At 43.1% G+C, this 17,919-nt stretch overlaps 2 protein-coding genes across 2 annotated transcripts in view; both read left to right on the top strand.

Moving 5' to 3' along the window:
- UBN2 (ubinuclein 2) overlaps window positions 1-2,131 on the top strand; it is an 87,349-nt gene extending 85,218 nt beyond the window's left edge. The window contains exon 15 of the mRNA XM_082633184.1: window positions 2,067-2,131. Within this exon, the coding sequence (XP_082489310.1) occupies window positions 2,067-2,105 (39 nt within the window). The 3' untranslated portion in view covers window positions 2,106-2,131. The remainder of the gene's footprint in view (window positions 1-2,066) is intronic.
- Window positions 2,132-10,039: 7,908 nt separating this feature from the next.
- Window positions 10,040-12,557, top strand: FMC1 (formation of mitochondrial complex V assembly factor 1 homolog). The gene is made up of 2 exons (XM_082632465.1): window positions 10,040-10,320; window positions 12,268-12,557. The coding sequence occupies exons 1-2, from the start codon at window positions 10,183-10,185 to the stop codon at window positions 12,469-12,471; spliced, it is 342 nt and encodes a 113-aa protein (XP_082488591.1). The 5' UTR covers window positions 10,040-10,182; the 3' UTR covers window positions 12,472-12,557.
- The last annotated feature ends 5,362 nt before the right edge of the window (window positions 12,558-17,919 follow it).

Below are 17,919 nucleotides of genomic sequence, written 5' to 3' on the forward strand. Positions count from 1 at the left end.
ATCTAATTATTCTTTTGTGAACTATCTGCTTCTTCTCTCCAGAGGCTTTTAGAGTTTTGTTTTTGTCGTTAATGTTATTAAATATCACTGTAATATGTCGAAGTCTTGGTTTTTCCATATTTATTCCGTTTGGTGCTCCATGAGACCTTTGAAATGGAGTCCTTTTTATCTTTCATTTTTTTTAAAGTTCTTACTTATGATTTCTTTACATATCTCTTTCCTAAATCCATTTTCTCTCTTACTGGGATTCATATTGTACAGATATTGACATTATAATTATATCTTAAATGTTCTTTCATATTTTCCATCTCTTTCCAGTACCTTCTAGGAAAACTCCTTGAGCTGATATAGATTATTATTCACTTTTCAGCTAGCTAGCTATTGTTTTTATCCAGTCCATTGGGTTTGTTCAGCTATTACATGTTTCATATATATTTCCATTTGGTTCTGTGTAACTGCTTGTTCCTTATTATTAGCCTCTTTGTGAGGATCTTTATTATGCTTATTTTAAGTTCTTGATCTGTGTTGTTCCATTCTGGTTTGTCTATTACAGTATGTTCCATTAATTGTCTCTTTGTTGTGATTATACTCCTCAAGTATCTCATTATTTTCAGGTGTGAGCCTGTTTTTTCTTGGGTTTAGCAGCTTTCTTAGCTGGTGATGTATATGAAGGGCAGAGGCCAAGGTCAGGGCCCTAGCATGTGCTTAGTGGGTTGGGAGCATCAGACCCACAAGGTCCCAGGCACTGGAGTCAGACCTTGAACCAAACTGTAGGTCCAATCCTACAGTTTATTGTTTTCTACTAATTTGCTTATACTGGCTTATTTTTGCATGTGTGTGGTGATGTTTTATTATATATCCCTGCACTTTGGCTTTGGCCATTCTTTGAGGCCTGGTTTTAAAGTGTGTTCCTCTAAAAGAGTATTTGAGTTTGCTTCTTCCAGGCTTCTAGGAACATTACCAACCCAGGACCACTTCAAACTAAATGCTCAGCTTAAGGATTTCAAGGACACACAGACAGGAGGACTTCTAGCCACAAATGTATTTGAGTGGTTACTGCTGGTGGTTAAGAATTCTTGTAGAAGGTTCCCTACCCTGCCACCCAACCCTGAGCTGAGGTTGAGACAGATAAGTTTCCTCTTGGTGAGGTCAGGGATATATCTATCTATCTATCTATCTATCTATCTATCTATCTATATATATATATATATATATTTTTTTTTTTTTTTTGCGGTACGTGGGCCTCTCACTGTTGTGGCCTCTCTTGCTGCGGAGCACAGGCTCCGGACGCGCAGGCTCAGCGGCCATGGCTCACGGGCCCAGCTGCTCCGCGGCATGTGGGATCTTCCCGGACCGGGGCACGAACCCGTGTCCCCCGCATCGGCAGGCGGACTCTCAACCACTGTGCCACCAGGGAAGCCCCAGGGATATTTTTTTCATTCCCAGCAATAAGGTCAATTTTTGGGGGCTCCATCATTTTGCAAGAGTTTATGATCTGACCTCCTACCATGCTACTCCGAGGCTTTCTTTCCTTTGGACTGCCTAAGGCAAATTAAAATCTAGACTGTAGGCCACCAGGAATGAGCAGATATCTTCAGGGCAAATGTTGCTTTTATTGCTCACTTACCTCCTTCTTTCTGACCTCTGGTTGTTCTGGCTTCCTTTACTGTCAGCTCAGTCAAACTTAAAAATATATATATTTTTATGTTTGTTAAAATTTTACCCAGGACTTTGTGTTTTATATGGAGAGAGATTTCTCTGCACATCTAATCTTCCATAATGTAAAAAACAAAAGTCTTATATATAGGTTCTATAAAAATAGTTATCTCTATATAAACACATAATATTAAAATTTAATATAATTAATATGATTATACTTAATAATTAATATGTAAATATCAAAAAAGTTCTATATTAACTGCACATTCACACAGTCCAGTTCACAAGTCAGACTGTCCCATGCTGCCTGCAGTGCATCAGGTGTCCTGTTGAAAGAGCAGGAGTTCCATAAGGAGGGTTTGACAGTGGTAACTTCATTTACTAAAGTGGGAATCTTTCTGTGTCAGTTTCACCAGAAACCCCAAAGGCTGAGAACAAAACAGTAGGTGCCAAGTCCATCCACATTCTAAAGGGAAAAGGAACTAGATCACCTGTGTACTACATGCTAAGAGATTGTGAAGTAGATACTGGGAAGCACTGGCTCAGTGCTGGGAAGGAAGAGCTCGGCACCTACCTCCAGGCTCTGTGAGAGAATGTGAGAAGATTCCTTTGGAAGCAGCTGTCAGTATGCTGGACATTTCCCTTCTGCTCCCCAAGCAGGAGAGGGTGGAGGTGCTTCCTCTTCACCTCATGCCAAATGAGGGGGGCACTTCTAGAGGACCACTGGGAGAGCGTGACACATCCTGTGGAGTATGAGGGACACAGAAACTGGTGTCTGACTCACTCCTAAAAGTCTAAAGACAAATGAGGAGTAGGTGGCTAGCTCCTGGAGAAGACAGAAGAGGAGAGAAGGCTGCAATGGGAATGGTTTACACTCCCAAAGTTTCCGAGCTCCTGTGGGCCTGATGTGGTTCTCAAGAAATGGAGCCAGATTTGGTCATTTTAAGAAGGAACCCAGCCAAAGGGAACACCTGGACGGCTGGAATGACCTCAGTGGAGGGGAGCCTCCCTGAAACTAAGGGGCCGGGGCAGGAATTCTAAGTAACTAGAGAAGGCATGGCCTACAAGGGAACTACAGCTGAGAGATCCCCAGAGAAGGAGAAACTATTGAGAACCTATAAAAAAAGAAGCAACACTGGAATCTGCTGCTCCCGGGGGACACGGACACCAGCTTATCTCTACCAACAAAGTAAGACCTTACCTCTTTCTTCTTTCCCTGGCTGTAACCGGCCCACAGGCCTGGAACAGCAGCCAGCAAGGGGGCAGGAGGTAGTGAGAAACAGAAATGACACTGATCCTGACCACCATTCTCCTTCACATTTCCAGACTGGAGGAGGAGAGAAATGTTAAATTAACTGATATTTGAAGTTTTGATCTGATCCTGGATGAGACTTGTTCATACCTAGAAAAAAGAGACTATTCTTAAAATGATCATGATAACTCTTTTTTTTTTTTTTTTTTTTTGCTGTACGCGGGCCTCTCACTGTTGTGGCCTCTCCCGTTGCGGAGCACAGGCTCCGGACGCACAGGCTCAGCGGCCATGGCTCACGGGCCCAGCCGCTCCGCGGCATATGGGATCCTCCCAGACCGGGGCATGAACCCGTATCCCCTGCATCGGCAGGCGGACTCTCAACCACTGCGCCACCAGGGAGGCCCAATCATGATAACTCTTTAACCTGTTTGTCACCTAAAAGAGTAAAGCTGTAAATTTCAAAGAGTAAAGCTGTAAATTTCATCCAACCATAAGAACAAATCATTACAGCAAGTGTGTAGGGGCACTCATGAGAAAAAGTTGCTTTCTGTTTATACAAGTCTAGCTTGTTCCAGGAAGAGGGTGTATTTGAAGAGCAGAAGGGTAGGTGGGCCGTGTCCTACTGCCCTAACTGCCCATTTTTCACCCTGTGGCAGCCTCAGCTGACAATGGGGAGAGGTCTTATGCAATGACGTTTGGAATTTTAATGTTAAACAGACTGGACTTTTTTAAAACCAAAGGGAATAAAAAAAAGCCAACTGTCCTGTTATTTCCTAGGAAAGCTGTGTGAGCCACCCACGATTTCATGCCGGAGAGGAAGAAGTCCACGAGCAGCAGTGGAAGGAGGAATAAATTGCTCTCTGCTTGTATCTAGCAAGTCCAGCTTGCTGGTTAATAGTCACCTTTGCTTCTGAGCATTATAATGTACTGCAGTCTATATGCTACAGGATGTTATCAGTAAGAGGTTAATTTGCTTAAGAGTAAGACATTTAAATGGCAGAAACTACTATGTAATGGGAAGTAAACGACATAAAAATCCATAAACTACACAGATGGGATAATCATCCCATCCCATTCTTGCTGAAAAGTATTTACAAGAGTTGTCAAACTTAAAAATTACCTATTTTTCTTTTACAAAAGAGGCAAGTGTTTCTCATTTGCTGTCCTTCTCTGTGATGACAAGAGGGTGTGAGGAGTATGCTGCTGTGTGGTCTGCAGTCTGGTTTTTGGCAGCCAGCATTCATTCCCATATCCTTATGTATTACAGGGGCTAGGTTTATGGAAACATTCCCAAACTCCTTGCCTTCAAGGTTCTGGATGTGATTTCTTTCTGCTAGATGAATTCATGTGGTATTTTGTAGGTGGGAGGAAAAAGTGATATTTTTTCTTCTGGCAGCACCTAGCAAAACGGGCAGGCCATGGGAGACTTAAAGTTCTGCCGTAGCTCCCAAGTAATCTCCTATCAGCCCCTATGTGAGTACTTGGGGGCCAGCTCTGATCAGCAGTGGGGGGACCTGCATTTTTCTGACCTAGGTGATAGCAGCAACCTCCCAATACTCTGAACTGCAGAAGCTGTTAGTGGCAGCTTCCTTAACTCCTGCAGCTCTTCTAATAGTGCCGTCAAGCGTCTACTGAATTGAATGCCCTGCACTCAGTTCCCTTCTGCTTGAAAAGCCTGCAGTGGTTTCTCTTTTTCTGACTGAGCCCTGATGGATACAGGTGCCTAGCTGATCTTCTGAAAGAAATGAACATACTTAATGGGTCCTTTTAAGTTAAAAGTGATATTTTAAAGCTAAGTGAGGCACTGACTGCCTTTTTAAAAGAAACTCATGCAATGAGGAAATTTGAAAATGGATGTTTAGAAATGTTTATCACTATGTGATTTTGTTGCCCCAAATGATGTGTTAAACCAAGATTTTCAAAATAATAAAACATACTGTATTTACATTGCATTTTCAATAAAATAAAGAATAATAATCTTTCTTTTTTTTTTTTTTTTTTTTTTTCCGTACGCGGGCCTCTCACTGTTGTGGCCTCTCCCGTTGCGGAGCACAGGCTCCGGACGCGCAGGCTCAGCGGCCATGGCTCACGGGCCCAGCCGCTCCGCGGCACGTGGGATCCTCCCAGACCGGGGCACGAACCCGTATCCCCTGCATCGGCAGGCGGACTCTCAACCACTGCGCCACCAGGGAGGCCCAATAATCTTTCTTTACTGAGAGAAATTAGTACTTTTTTTACTGTTAATAAATAAAATAAAAATATTTTCAAAATATTGTTTTTCTTTTTTAAAATATACTTTTTATTTCTATTTTGTGCATGTTTTAAATGCATCTACTACATTGAATTAATAGTACATGTATATAATTTAAAAATAAATACAAAGGGGGAGGCACAAGATTTTTACCACAGTGGATACACAATCAAAGAAGTTTAGAAATCACTGCCTCGGGACACGCATCTCTAGAATGACAACTGATGGAAGCGAGTGCCTACAAACGTCTGCTCTCAGATACACCCGCTTTCATTAGTCCTGGCTCTTTCCCACCAAAATTTCCCCCAGATTCCCAAGCTCATGGCCAGGTAGCTAGTCACTGCTATAGTTGCAGGGTTAAGACTGGACCTTCAGGGTCTGTTCCTACAGTTTCACTGGGCATAGAAAACTTGTCCCAGAACTCCTCCTGTACCCTCCCAGAGCTTGAAGGACAGGATAATGGTGGCCTCACAGTGGGTGGAGACTGGAGGTAGGGTCTCTCTACTTAAAGTGTGGGCACTTCCCCACGCCAACACGCGCGCACACACACACACACACACACACACACACACAACCTGAAGATGCAGATTCTGCACGTCATTTGGGTCTGTGCTCAAATGTCACCTTATCAGCAAGGACCTCCCAGAACACATTAGCCGGTCTCAATCCCCTGCCCCTGGCTTTCTTTTTCTTCATAGCACCATCACCATTTGATAAATCTTACGTTTTGCTTGTTTATTTGATTATTGTCTGTCTGCCCCTTTCTAGAATGGAAGCTTCCTGAGTAGAGGAAAGGTTTACCTACTCTACTTGTGCTTTCCCTAGCATCTGGAAGTGCCTGCCTCACAGCAGATGCTTAATAAAAATTCATCGAATGACAAAATATTTGCTTTCCCAGCCTCCCCCGAACAACATGGGAACATGACCCAGGCCATGCTCCTTAGAAGTACTCAGCCCAGAACTCTGACTCTTAGGTAATGACTTAATCTATTCTGGCACAAGTGGAAGCAGAAGAGCCAGCTACTGCCAGTGTCCTGGAGCAACAGCTTTGATGCCATTGTCCAGCCCCTGTCCAGTGTCACTGTGTAAACACTGCAACCGCAGCGACTGTGCCTGCTGGTGTTTTCACTGGACCAGATCTGGGACAGACTTTTAGGTGAGGTTTCTTGCCTGTGTCGCTTCTAAGCCTACTGTCTAGCCTTACCAGGAAGTTCTGAGAATCACCCAGTATGTTTTTAATAAAAATCCCTTTTCTGCTATAAAAATTTTTTTTAAGTTTAAAAAATAGGCTTTGGAGTTAGATTGCCTGAGGTCAAATACCAGCCTTATCACTGAGCAGTTAGTAAAGTTGGCTAAACCGAGAAACTGTCCTGAGCTTGTTCCCACATTTCTAAGTAGGTAAAGTCCGAGTACTACCTTATAGGATTGTGGTGAGGGTCCAGTGGGAGTTGCCTGTGAAGTGCCCCAGGACATAGTTTGAACCCTGGCAACCCTAGGTTATATAAGGTCAACAGAGGTGTTTTGTTTGACAGACAGTGTTGTTTTTAACTGATTGCTAACACTTAAAGGGGCATTGCATAAAAATTCTGGATTTACAACTTCTCTTGAAAAATCAGAAGCTCTGGCAACACTGTAACCACATTCCTACTTGCAACTAGATTGAGCTGAAAAGTCTAGCTCCTGTGCAGGAGGTAGGAACCCACCTGCCTGATTCACTCTTGTTTACCTGCCTGCTCTCTGCTGTAGGGCTTTGGGAATGTAGCCCTGCACTAGGAATATAAAGATTTTCCAAAGTTGCAAAATTATGAAGTTTGGCTAAATTGTCTCTAAGAACTTTTTTAGACTGATTTGGTTTTCTGTTGACACACAGTAGTTCTAAAATTTAGTGGCATTTGTTCACAGACAGCCATTTTATTATCTTTAATGTTTCTTTGGGTTGACTGGGTTTAGCTGGGCAGTTCTCTGCTCCATATGACACTGGTTGAGACTGTAGTCATTTGGGGGTGCCACTGGATTGGGACACTTAAGATGGCTCACTGAACATGATAATTCATGCTGTCAGCTGAGAGGTCAGCTTGGCGTATCTCAGGACTCTTCATGGGCCGTGGGGTTTTCACAGCATAGTAGCTAGATAAGAAGCAGATTGTGAAAGTTGCCAGTTTTAAGGCCTGGGGCTCCAGAGAATTCCCAGAACATTCTATTTATTAGTTAAATCTGGTCACAAAGCCAGCCTAAGCTGGCTTACAAGTGTGGGAGAGGTGAGCAGGATGAGTAATAAGCTTCACCTCTTGATGTAAGAAGCATCATATGTATGAAAGGGGAAGATCTTGGGGGGCTATATTTGGTGACTAGTGGCTACATAGAGCTAACATTTTATGATTATCTATTTACTCTTGCTTTAGTGTAAAAATGGAAGAAAAGAGTCTCTCTGCAGTTCAGTAAAAAGGAACTCAGAATTATGTCTTATTGCCTCTTACCATATCAACAGTTACTGAAAACCTACTTCCAATTAATTCTCCCACTTCCTCAGAGCTGGCTTAAATTTGCTACATCTTAGAAAGTTGGATAAACAAATTTCTACTAAGGGGAAAATAGCTGACAGCATTCTTCTTAACCCCCTGCATATTTGCCTTTTAAAAATCAGACACTTGTGAATTACAGGGTGATAAAATGAATATTTTATGAGTGTGACAGGGAGAGATCAATTCATTCACATGAAGTCATACTGGTTTACTCTTGAGTTGATTCTGGAAGTGTCAGGATTGCAGCCCACGTGAAAAATTGATCAAAGTTGGCATAGCTAGAGCTGGTGAACCCTGAGAGGGACCTATGAAGAGAGCCCCATGAGAATGGGGAGTCCGGAGTCTGCGCAGTTGCATCTTGGCTTGTGAGGAAGATGATGAAGCTGAGACACAGGTGATATAGCTCGTAAAAGGTAAGATTACATAGAGAATCTAGAGGAGCCCACAGGAGGTGAAGTGAATCATTTTAACTTTGCCATGCTGTCCATAAGGGCCTGGAGAAGTGTCTGACCTAGACTTCCCAAGAAACTTGAAGCCCAAAAGGTAAATAAGAATATTAATGCGAATGGTTAAGATTCAGGCAAAGAGAATAACACAAGATGTGGAGAGGGGGGCTTGCCTGGTCCTGGAAGATCCCACATGCTGCAGAGCAACTAAGCCCGTGTGCCACAACTACTGAGCCTGCGCTCTAGAGCCCGCGGGCCACGACTACTGAGCCTGCACTCTAGAGCCTGTGAGCCACAACTACTGAGCCCGCGAGCCACAACTACTGAAGCCCGCGTGCCTAGAGCCCGTGCTCCACAACAAGAAAAGCCACCGCAATGAAAGCCCGCGCACCACAACGAAAAGTAGTCTCCACTCGCCACAACTAGAGAAAGCCCGCATGCAGCAACAAAGACCCAATGCAGCCAAAAACAAATAAAATTAATTAAATAAATCTATTTTAAAAATGTGGAGAGGAAGACAGAGAAGTTCGGCTACACTGAGCAGAGGGTGAGAGGAGATGAAGGTTAAGACACAGGCAAGGGTCAATTTAGGTAGGGTCGAGTGGTCTGAAATTTATCTTACGGGCAACGGGGAGCCACTGCGAGATTTTAAGCAAGGGGTTAGTCTGCTGAGACTCAGAAGTGGCTTGTCCAATTTATTCAAATAGGAAAAGAAACAGAAAATTAGCTCCTAATTGTTTCTAATTAACTAATTCCTAGTGAATTAACTAATTCTAATTCCCCGCTGTCCCATGTTTACCACTAACCTGCCAATTCAGAAGGCAAGATAAACGTTTCTAACTGGCCACTTGCTCTGCGGAAATGGCCTGTGTTTCAACCGGAAACAAAATGACCGCCACGCACGCCACCTAATGGCAGGATGCAGCCAAGCCAAGTCCGGAAAGCCGCAACACCGGAAGGGGCCGGCTGTTTCCGGTGAAAACCCAACGAAGCACAAGCTCAGCGGGCGAATCTGGGAGATTCGGCTTTAGCGTGCCCAGCGAGCTCGGCTCCGCGACATCGTATGCGCGCTTTTGCGCAGGCGCGGGAGCTACCGCGTAGGAAACGCGTACGCAAAACCGTGCGCGTGCCCGATCTCCGTCCGGCGCATCGGTGCTGCTTCGAGGGTAAAACCTTTGGAGCTGTGAGGCGGATATTTGTTCTCTTAACTACAACTCCCAGCATGCCTCGCACCTCATTAATGGTACTAAGTGTCGTTTCCTAGGATAGGTTAAAAAGAAACTGAATTGACGATGACGTACTAAGGAGGAAAAAAATTGAATACGTTGTTTGACCACGTTATCTACCGAAGCCCCAGTGGCCTAATGGATAAGGCATTGGCCTCCTAAGCCAGGGATTGTGGGTTCGAGTCCCATCTGGGGTGGTTGTACTTTTGCCTTTAAAATAAAACTTTTTGCCTTTCCCCCTTCTTAAACAATTATAGCGAAAAATGCTAACTTAATTTTACTCTTTAGAGATGGAAAGTGTATGCGTGGTTTTTCTAGGTGTGAGGCTACAGTTTGCGAGAATCAACATACTCCCATTTCCTTCTTCTGAGCCGTAACCCCATTAAGATTTCTGCTAAGTCAGTACGTTGAACTTTGACATCCCCTCTAGACATAAAATCTTCTCAAAGTTTTCTATTTCAAATTGACACCCACTTCCAACATGCCCTCATTTTCTCCAGAGTCAGCGGTCTGTCAGCGAATGGCGTCTGAAATGACGCAGTCAGGAAAGGAACTAGGACCTTCTTTTCCCTCGCCCGGCCTTTCTCCGGCTCTTCAGTTACACTCGGCTTTCGTTTGCTTTTGTCTTAACACCTTAGGACGCCGCTCGATGTTCGATTAATAACGCTCCGCAAAGAAGGGACGTGAGACATTCCACTGTCCTGCAGTCGATAGGGGGAGCCGGCAGTCTGGTTCCGACCGTACCATTAAGCAGCTGAGCAGGGGCTGGTGAGGGAGTAAGAGGGGCGTAGGGCGCCGTCCCGCACCAGGCTCGGACGACGGGAAAATGACGGCCTTGGGGTCACCGCTGCGCACTTGGCGAGGCCTTCTCCGAGAGTTGCGCTACTTGAACGCGGCCACAGGCCGACCCTATCGCCACACCGCGGCCTATCGGTACCTCGTGAAGGCTTTCCGTGCACATCGGGTACGGAAGCCCGTGTCCGGGGGCTCCAGCGTCCCTTTCCCGGGAAGGGAGGGAGAGTCGGGTCTGGGCAGGGTGGAGCGCGCCTGGCCTTATTCCTCATTTCTGAGGCTCTGGTTCCCTCCAAACAGATCCAGGCCCTAGGCCCTGCTCTAAGGCCTGAGCTCGGGGACTAACCGAGGACCGGCGGGAAGGCAGAGTCATCCTGGGGTGGAGCCGTCCCTGAGGATTTCATTGGCTGTCTTTGGCCTGTGTGGAGGGGAAAGTCAGAGGGAAGTGAAATGGCGGAAATAGAGAGGGACAAGAAAAAAGATGTCCTTGGTGGAGAGTGTAGGGTCACAGGCCACAGCATCTACCCAACACTGACTTTTCCGGAGGAGAGCTATTCTGAGAACCAGTTTTTGATGCAGAGAGGAATATTGGGCGCTTCTTGAAGAGCAGGACTACGCCGCTTCAGGGAATGGTGCCTTGCAGAGCTGAACTAGAAACCTCTAATGAGGTGGTACTGTGAGTTACAACATTAACGTGCTATGTGACCAGACAACAGTTTTTCCGCCTGTAGTAGATAAATATGTACATATGGGAGGCCATCATCCTTGGAAAATCCCTTTGTGAAATCCGCACTCCTACCCCTTAGGCAAGATCGGATGGAAGATAGTTTCTTTCTTCAAAAGGGGCAACTGAGGCTCGGGGACAGTTGACTTGTACAAGCACATGTATAGGAACAACTAGGCTCTAGGTTACTTGGTTCCCAAATAAGAGTCTTCCATTTAATTGCTGACTTTATAGAGTTCCTGATCTGGCTTGGAAAGAAGTTGCAGCCTTTCTCAGAAATAATAAATTGGAGAGTCAGCTTGGGCTTTAGCAAAGGAAACTTAGCGTCTTTTGAGCAGTGTGGGAAAGGGGAGAACCATCATCCTAACTCTTGATTTTCTGAGCCATGGAAGTTATAATGCAAAATGTTAGAACTAAACTTCAACTAATTTTTAAAAGGTCACAATATTAGGGACTGTTAGGAACTTGGCTGAGAACGACGAATAAGAGCCACATGGGTGCTGTCTTTTAAGAAGCTTAAGAAGCTTAAGGGCTCCTTAAGTCATCTGAGGCTATGCACACATCTTTGTCTTACCTTTCCTGCCCCTTTCTCACAGCCTCAGAACATAAAACTAGTCAAGTAAAGTCTGTGTACTAATTTAATCTGGAAGTTAATTATGATGAAGAAAAAACAAAGTTTGTAGTCACTTTGGAATGGATATGGAATTTCCAGCTTCTAAAGGTCATCAGAATACAGATTTTTCAGATGAATAAGTAAATTGTGAGAGCGAGTATAATTAAGTAGTATGAACATATGCATATTACTTTTATTTATAAAACCTTCATTTTGTTACTGGTGAGGACAAAGGTATTTTTCAGAAAAATAAGTTTTTAATTTTCATTGAAATGAAAGGCATATGCCATATTAACCAAAGTCCACAGTCACATAAAATAAAGCAGCCCTTCATTTGTTTGAAGGAGAGAAAGTTCTGTATTTTATTCCTTAGGTGACATTAATGATCAGTGACCTGACTATATTCCCCATCTCTGCCATTAACCAACCATAGAGCCTCTCTGGGCTTTAGTTCCCTCATTCGTTAATGAGGGTGTTGAACCAAGAGATAAACTTTGTTCCAGTATTAAAATTTGAGGACACGAGGAAATGCTTCAGTGAAACTCCTTGTAAAATTCCTCTTTGATTAACAGGTGCCAGCTTTCCTAATCATCAACAGTTACAGAGTGCCTCTATATATGTACAGAGTGCTTTTATATATGTTATTAAGTATACACAAACACATGTTTGTATGTCCTCTGCAATTTACTTTCTAGAGAATGCTTGTTTAATAAATCTTTCTCTGTGGACCTGTATCTGCAGCTGGGCTGTTAATGGAATATCTGACCTTGCTACTTCTCCAGGTCACCAGTGAGAAGTTGTGCAGAGCCCAGCATGAGCTTCATTTCCAAGCTGCCACCTATCTCTGCCTTCTGCGCAGCATCCGAGAACATGTGGCCCTTCACCAGGAATTTCATGGCAAGGGTGAGCGCTCAGTGGAGGAGTCGGCTGGTTTAGTGGGTCTCAAGTTGCCCCAACAGCCTGGAGGGAAGGGCTGGGAGCCATGAAAATGGAGAGATTCCTTGGATGCTGCCTTCATACAAGAATTTAATAATTTCTATCAATATGTATTTATCATTAAATTTTTTTTAAAGTTTAGGGGTTTTCTCTGAAATTTTGTTGACTGAATTTCTCTGAAATTTTGTTGACTGAGGTTTTCTTAGGGAGGTTTCATCTTTACTCTCAGTGAATTTTCTGAAGTTCTTACACTAGGCTGCTTGATGTTCTTGATTTACTTTTAAAACTCTTCAGTTTTCTTTTTAATTTAAAAAGTAATACAGCCTATTAAGGAATTCAAATGGTACAGACATATAAAATAAAGCCCTCTTACCTTTTCCCTTGTCCCTCCCTCCCCTCTCCCAACCCCATTACCAGGTGGTAATGATTACTGACAGTTTGGTGTGCATCTTTCTAGATGTTTCCTACGCATAAACAAACAATTATACATATATACCTTTTATCTAAAAGTACACAAATACGATGTTAAGGTCCTGGTAGGAAACAGATGGCCCACTCATACAGGGTTACTGAGGAGAGTTAATGAAGGGATATTTGTAAAGATTTGGGTTGAATTAAGGTCAACAAGACAGTGGGGAGCTGTTATCTCCCAAGCCTGATGGAGTTGACCCTTAGGTATAAGAACACGGCCACCACTCATCTGCAGGCTGCAGGAAGGCCAGGGAGAGGGCAGTGGAATGAGCACACCGACCGCTCCGCTTCTGCCTTCTACCCTCCATGTCAGATTGCTCTTCCTCCTGAATTCTGTCTCAGGGTGAAGGGCTCCATAATGCACTTGGCTGACCAAGTCGAGAAGGGCTCCATAATGCACTTGGGCTTCATTCTGTATTTCTCTTTCTCCTCACTCTCCACATCCAGTCAGTAAGTTCTGCTTCTGCAAGAACTGTTAGCATCACTGTCTCTGTCCTAGTTCAAGCACTGGAAATCTTTTGGCTGAACTATTAAACTAGACTCCTAAATGGTCCCCTTGCCTCTAAAGTCCTGAATTCGACAAATAAAAATTCTCTGAACTAACAATAGTTCTTTATCTGTGCCCCCTTTGTGGTATATGTCAGTTTCTTCTGGTATTATAACTGTAGACATACAATCTCTTTTTCCCTGGACTGTCAGCTTCTTTAGAGTAAGGATGGTGTCTCATTCATTTTTGTAGTCTATAAAGCATCTTCCACAGTGACTTACATAGACAATTATTCAATCAGTGTTTTGAATGCAAGGCTCAGTTCTACTCACTAGGAGAACAATCTGAACAGAAATACTCCAAGCACTTCAAAACATCATCTCTTCTAAGAGATTAACATTAGAATAATAGTATTAAGAGGTCAAAACAAGCATTTGTTCAATTGAACAGATCAAAAAAATAAAAATGTTTAACATACTATTTCCCCCTGTGTTATTTCATGGACATGGGTATATTATTATCTGAAGATGTTTTACTTTGCTAAGATGAAGAAAGCAAAAGGATTAGGATAGATTGATGTTTTGATTCCTTTAGTTAAAATATTGTGTATATAACAAATAACTTTGTTTTTCTGGCCGAGCCGAGCAGCTTGTGGGATCTTAGTTCCCTGAATAGGGATTGAACCCGGGCCACAGCAGTTAAAGCACCGAGTCCTAACCACTGGACTGCCAGGGAATTCCCATAACATTTTTAAAGAAAGAGATTTGAGGCAGAATTGCCTAAAAGGGTAAGAAATACTTATGGGCTTGAAGTCATACAGACCTAGGCTTTAATTCCATCTTTATAATTTACCAGCTGTGTGGTCTTGGGTAGGTTAGCTGCCCTGAGCTTGTTCCCTCTTCTGTAGAATGAGAATGCCAACAAGGTGGTTGTAATAAGTGAGAATATAATGTTTACATAAAACATTTGCACAGTACCTAAGTGCCTGACAAAAAAGAAAAACTTGTTTTCATCTTAAACCACCACACCCTTATTCTTTCATCATGAACCCTTCCTCTAAGCCCTGTTGCCACCAGTCTTCTGAAATACAGACAACTTATTTCCCATGGTTTAAATGATTTGCTCAGGCCATTTCTGTCCTTATATAATAACCTGGACCTCCTATCAGTGGTCTTACCATCCAGAATTAGGTTGACTCTGGGATATGAACTGTATTAGTGATAAACTTTCTATACTGGGAATGTCCTAAAAGTAGGGACTCCTGAGGTTTTGGCACTGTGTTAACTCACTATAGTTTTTGATGTGGTACATGCTTTATCACATTCCTTTGCTGTCTCTTCTGACTGTCCTTGAACTTCAGCTGCTTCCTCTCACTGAATTCTATTAGTATTTAAATATGCTCAAGGCTCTTCCATCTAAAAACAACTATAGTTGACCCTTGAGCAGTTTGGGGGATTAAGGGCACCAATCCTCCACAGAGTCAAAACTCTGAGTTTAATTTATAGTCTGCCCTCCACGGTTCTGCATCTGCAGATTCAACCAACTGCGGGTCGGGTAGTAGTTTGGTATTTATTATTGAAAAAAATCCACGTATAAGTGGACCAGCACAGTTCAAACACATGTTGTTCAAGGATCAGTTGTACTTAGCTTTAACTCAAATATCTTTTCAGCTCCTATCTTCTAACTCATTCCTCTTCGCAAACAAATTGTATTCAATGAATTGAATGAATTTGTTCAGTGAATTGAATGAATTTTCATTTTCTACATTTTTTTAAAAGTCTTTATTGAATTTGTTACAATATTGCTTCTGTTTTATGTTTTGGTTTTTTGGCCGCAAGGCATGTGGGATCTTAACTCCCCGACCAGGGATAGAACCCTCAGCCCCTGCATTGGAAGGCAAAGTCTCTCTTTTTTTTTTTTTTAATGTTTGTTTGTTTATTTATTTATTTATTTATTTTCTTATTAGTCATCCTGGAAGGCAAAGTCTTAACCACTGGAACGCCAGGGAAGTCCCCACATTTTTTAAACTTATAAAATGAGTTATATTGAGGTATAATGTACATGTAATAAATATACAGGTCAATGAATAATGATAAATGAATGCATCTGTGTAATAACCACACCAATAAAGCTATAGAACATTTTCATTGCCCCCCAAAAGTTCCCTTGTGTCCATTTGCAGACAACCTCCTTCCCCACACCTGGTCCCAGACAACCACTGACTGCTTGGTGTAACCATAGATTAGTTTGGCCTGTTCAAGTATTTCATCCAAATGCAGTCATATAGTATTTACTCTTTTGAGTTGGCTTCTTTTGCTCAGCATACAGATTTTGAGGTTAATAATCCATGTTGTTTCATGTACCCATTTTCTGCATTTTTCATGACCATTCATTCTTTTTTTTTTTTTTGAGGTACGCGGGCCTCTCACTGCCGCGGCCTCTCCGGAGCCTCTCCGGTTGCAGAGCACAGGCTCCGGACGCGCAAGCTCAGCGGCCACGACTCACGGGCCCAGCCGCTCCGCGGCATGTGGGATCTTCCCAGACCGGGGCACGAACCCGTGTCCCCTGACTCGGCAGGCAGACTCAACCACTGCGCCACCAGGGAAGCCCCCATTCATTCTTAATCCACTGCAGTCAGGTTTTTCGCCCTCTATTAGAACTGCCTTGCAAATTTACAAATGACCTTCATGCCACTAAACCCAATGGATCATTCCTTATCTTGCTGACCCCTAGGGAGTATTTGCCACTGTTAACCTTTCCTTCCTTTTCTCTTGGCTTTCATGATCATTTTCTGCTTTCTTCTTTCAGTCTAGCCATTTGTCTTCAGTTTCCTCTTCTGTGTATCGCTTATATGTTGGTGTTCCTCACGTTCAGACCTAGGTCCTTATCTCACACTCCACATGCTTTCCCTGGGTGATCACCTCCATTCCAAGGCTTTAATCAACAGGCTAACTCCAGTCCAGGCCCCCCTACCAAGCTATAGACCCGTCCAGCGGCCAGACAACACCACTTAGGGGACTCAAAGGCATCTCAAATTCAGTGCATCGGGCTTCCCTAGTGGCGCAGTGGTTGGGAATCTGCCTGCCGATGGCGGGGGGCGCGGGTTCGTGCCCCGGTCCGGGAGGGTCCCGCGTGCCGTGGAGCGGCTGGGCCCGTGGGCCGTGGCCGCTGGGCCTGCGTGTCCGGAGCCTGTGCTCCGCAACGGGAGAGGCCACAACAGTGAGAGGCCCACGTACCGCCAAAAAAAAAAAAAAAGGCAGACAAGAAAGGAGAGAAAATTAAACATAAAACAGGTGAGACAAATAGACAAAATAAGAGCTTTAAACTCAAGCACATGTGTAATTACATGAATATGAATGATTAAATGCTTCAATTAAAAGAGTGAATATCAGACTATTGAAAAAAATGTTTTAAAATAAGAGATACATCCAAAATGTAAGCAACCAGAAAGGTAGAAAGTAAGAGAGGGATAAGAACTAAAATCTCTTCACTGACACATAACATTTCAACATTTTAGTGTATTTTCCTCCTAAGGGTATTGTATATGTAATAGTGCATTCCTCTCAGACATATTAATTTGTAAATTTTTCTTTTATTGTAAATAGTTTTCAAAGGATGATATTCCAAGTATTGGAGTTATTTGAATTTTCAGTTCTCTGAATAACTGGTGGGAAACTATCTGGTCAGTTATAAACACTAGGATGATTCTAAGATTTCTGTTGGCCCAGTATGCATTTAAAGGGATCTTGGGGGAATTCCCTGGTGGTCCAGTGATTAGGACTCGGTGCTTTCACTGGCAGGGCACAGGTGCCATCCCTGGCCAGGGAACTAAGATCCCTCAAGCAGCACAGTGCGGCCAAAAAGAAAAAGAGGATCTTGGGACTATGATTGTTATTTCACATAAATTTTTTACTGATGTTGATATTAAATTATAAGTTCCAAGACAATGTATATAAAATCTTAATGAAACAAAAAAGTTTACCATTATTTCCTTGCAAAGTACCTATGTCTCATCTTAAGGAATTAATATTTTACAAAAAAAGTTAAAACCTCAGGGCAAGGCTCTGGGCTAGGATTTTCTGCTAGCTCATTTAGTCCTCACAACAGTGCTATAAGGTATGTATCTTCATTAGACATGAGATTAAGAAATAAATCGCTGAAGGTCCCACAGTTAGTAATCGGTCGACCTACGTCTGGAATGCAGGGTGATGGCAAGCTAAGAACCCACAGGCTTGCTTTTCTGTTGCCAGGGCTGCTGATACACTGAAAAGGTCTTATCCTTCAAATTTAGCTCTCAAGCAGGAAAGAAATTATCTACAAGATGACCTCCTTTCCTTTGTTAGAATACTGCTTAACTTTTATAGCTTCTAATTTAGACTAACAGCTTCCTGCTATATATATAAGTAACAATGACAAATCCGAATGGGGTAGGTGGCCTGTTTCGTAGTGCAGTAATTTCAGGCGTTATTTCCTGAACCTGATTTATTCCAGTTGGGGGTGCTTAAAGCCTCCTTGCATAGATTAAGGAAGATGACCCAGC

The sequence above is a fragment of the Mesoplodon mirus genome, assembly GCF_964341445.2.
Source record: "Mesoplodon mirus genome assembly, chromosome: 9".
Lineage (NCBI taxonomy): Eukaryota > Metazoa > Chordata > Mammalia > Artiodactyla > Ziphiidae > Mesoplodon > Mesoplodon mirus.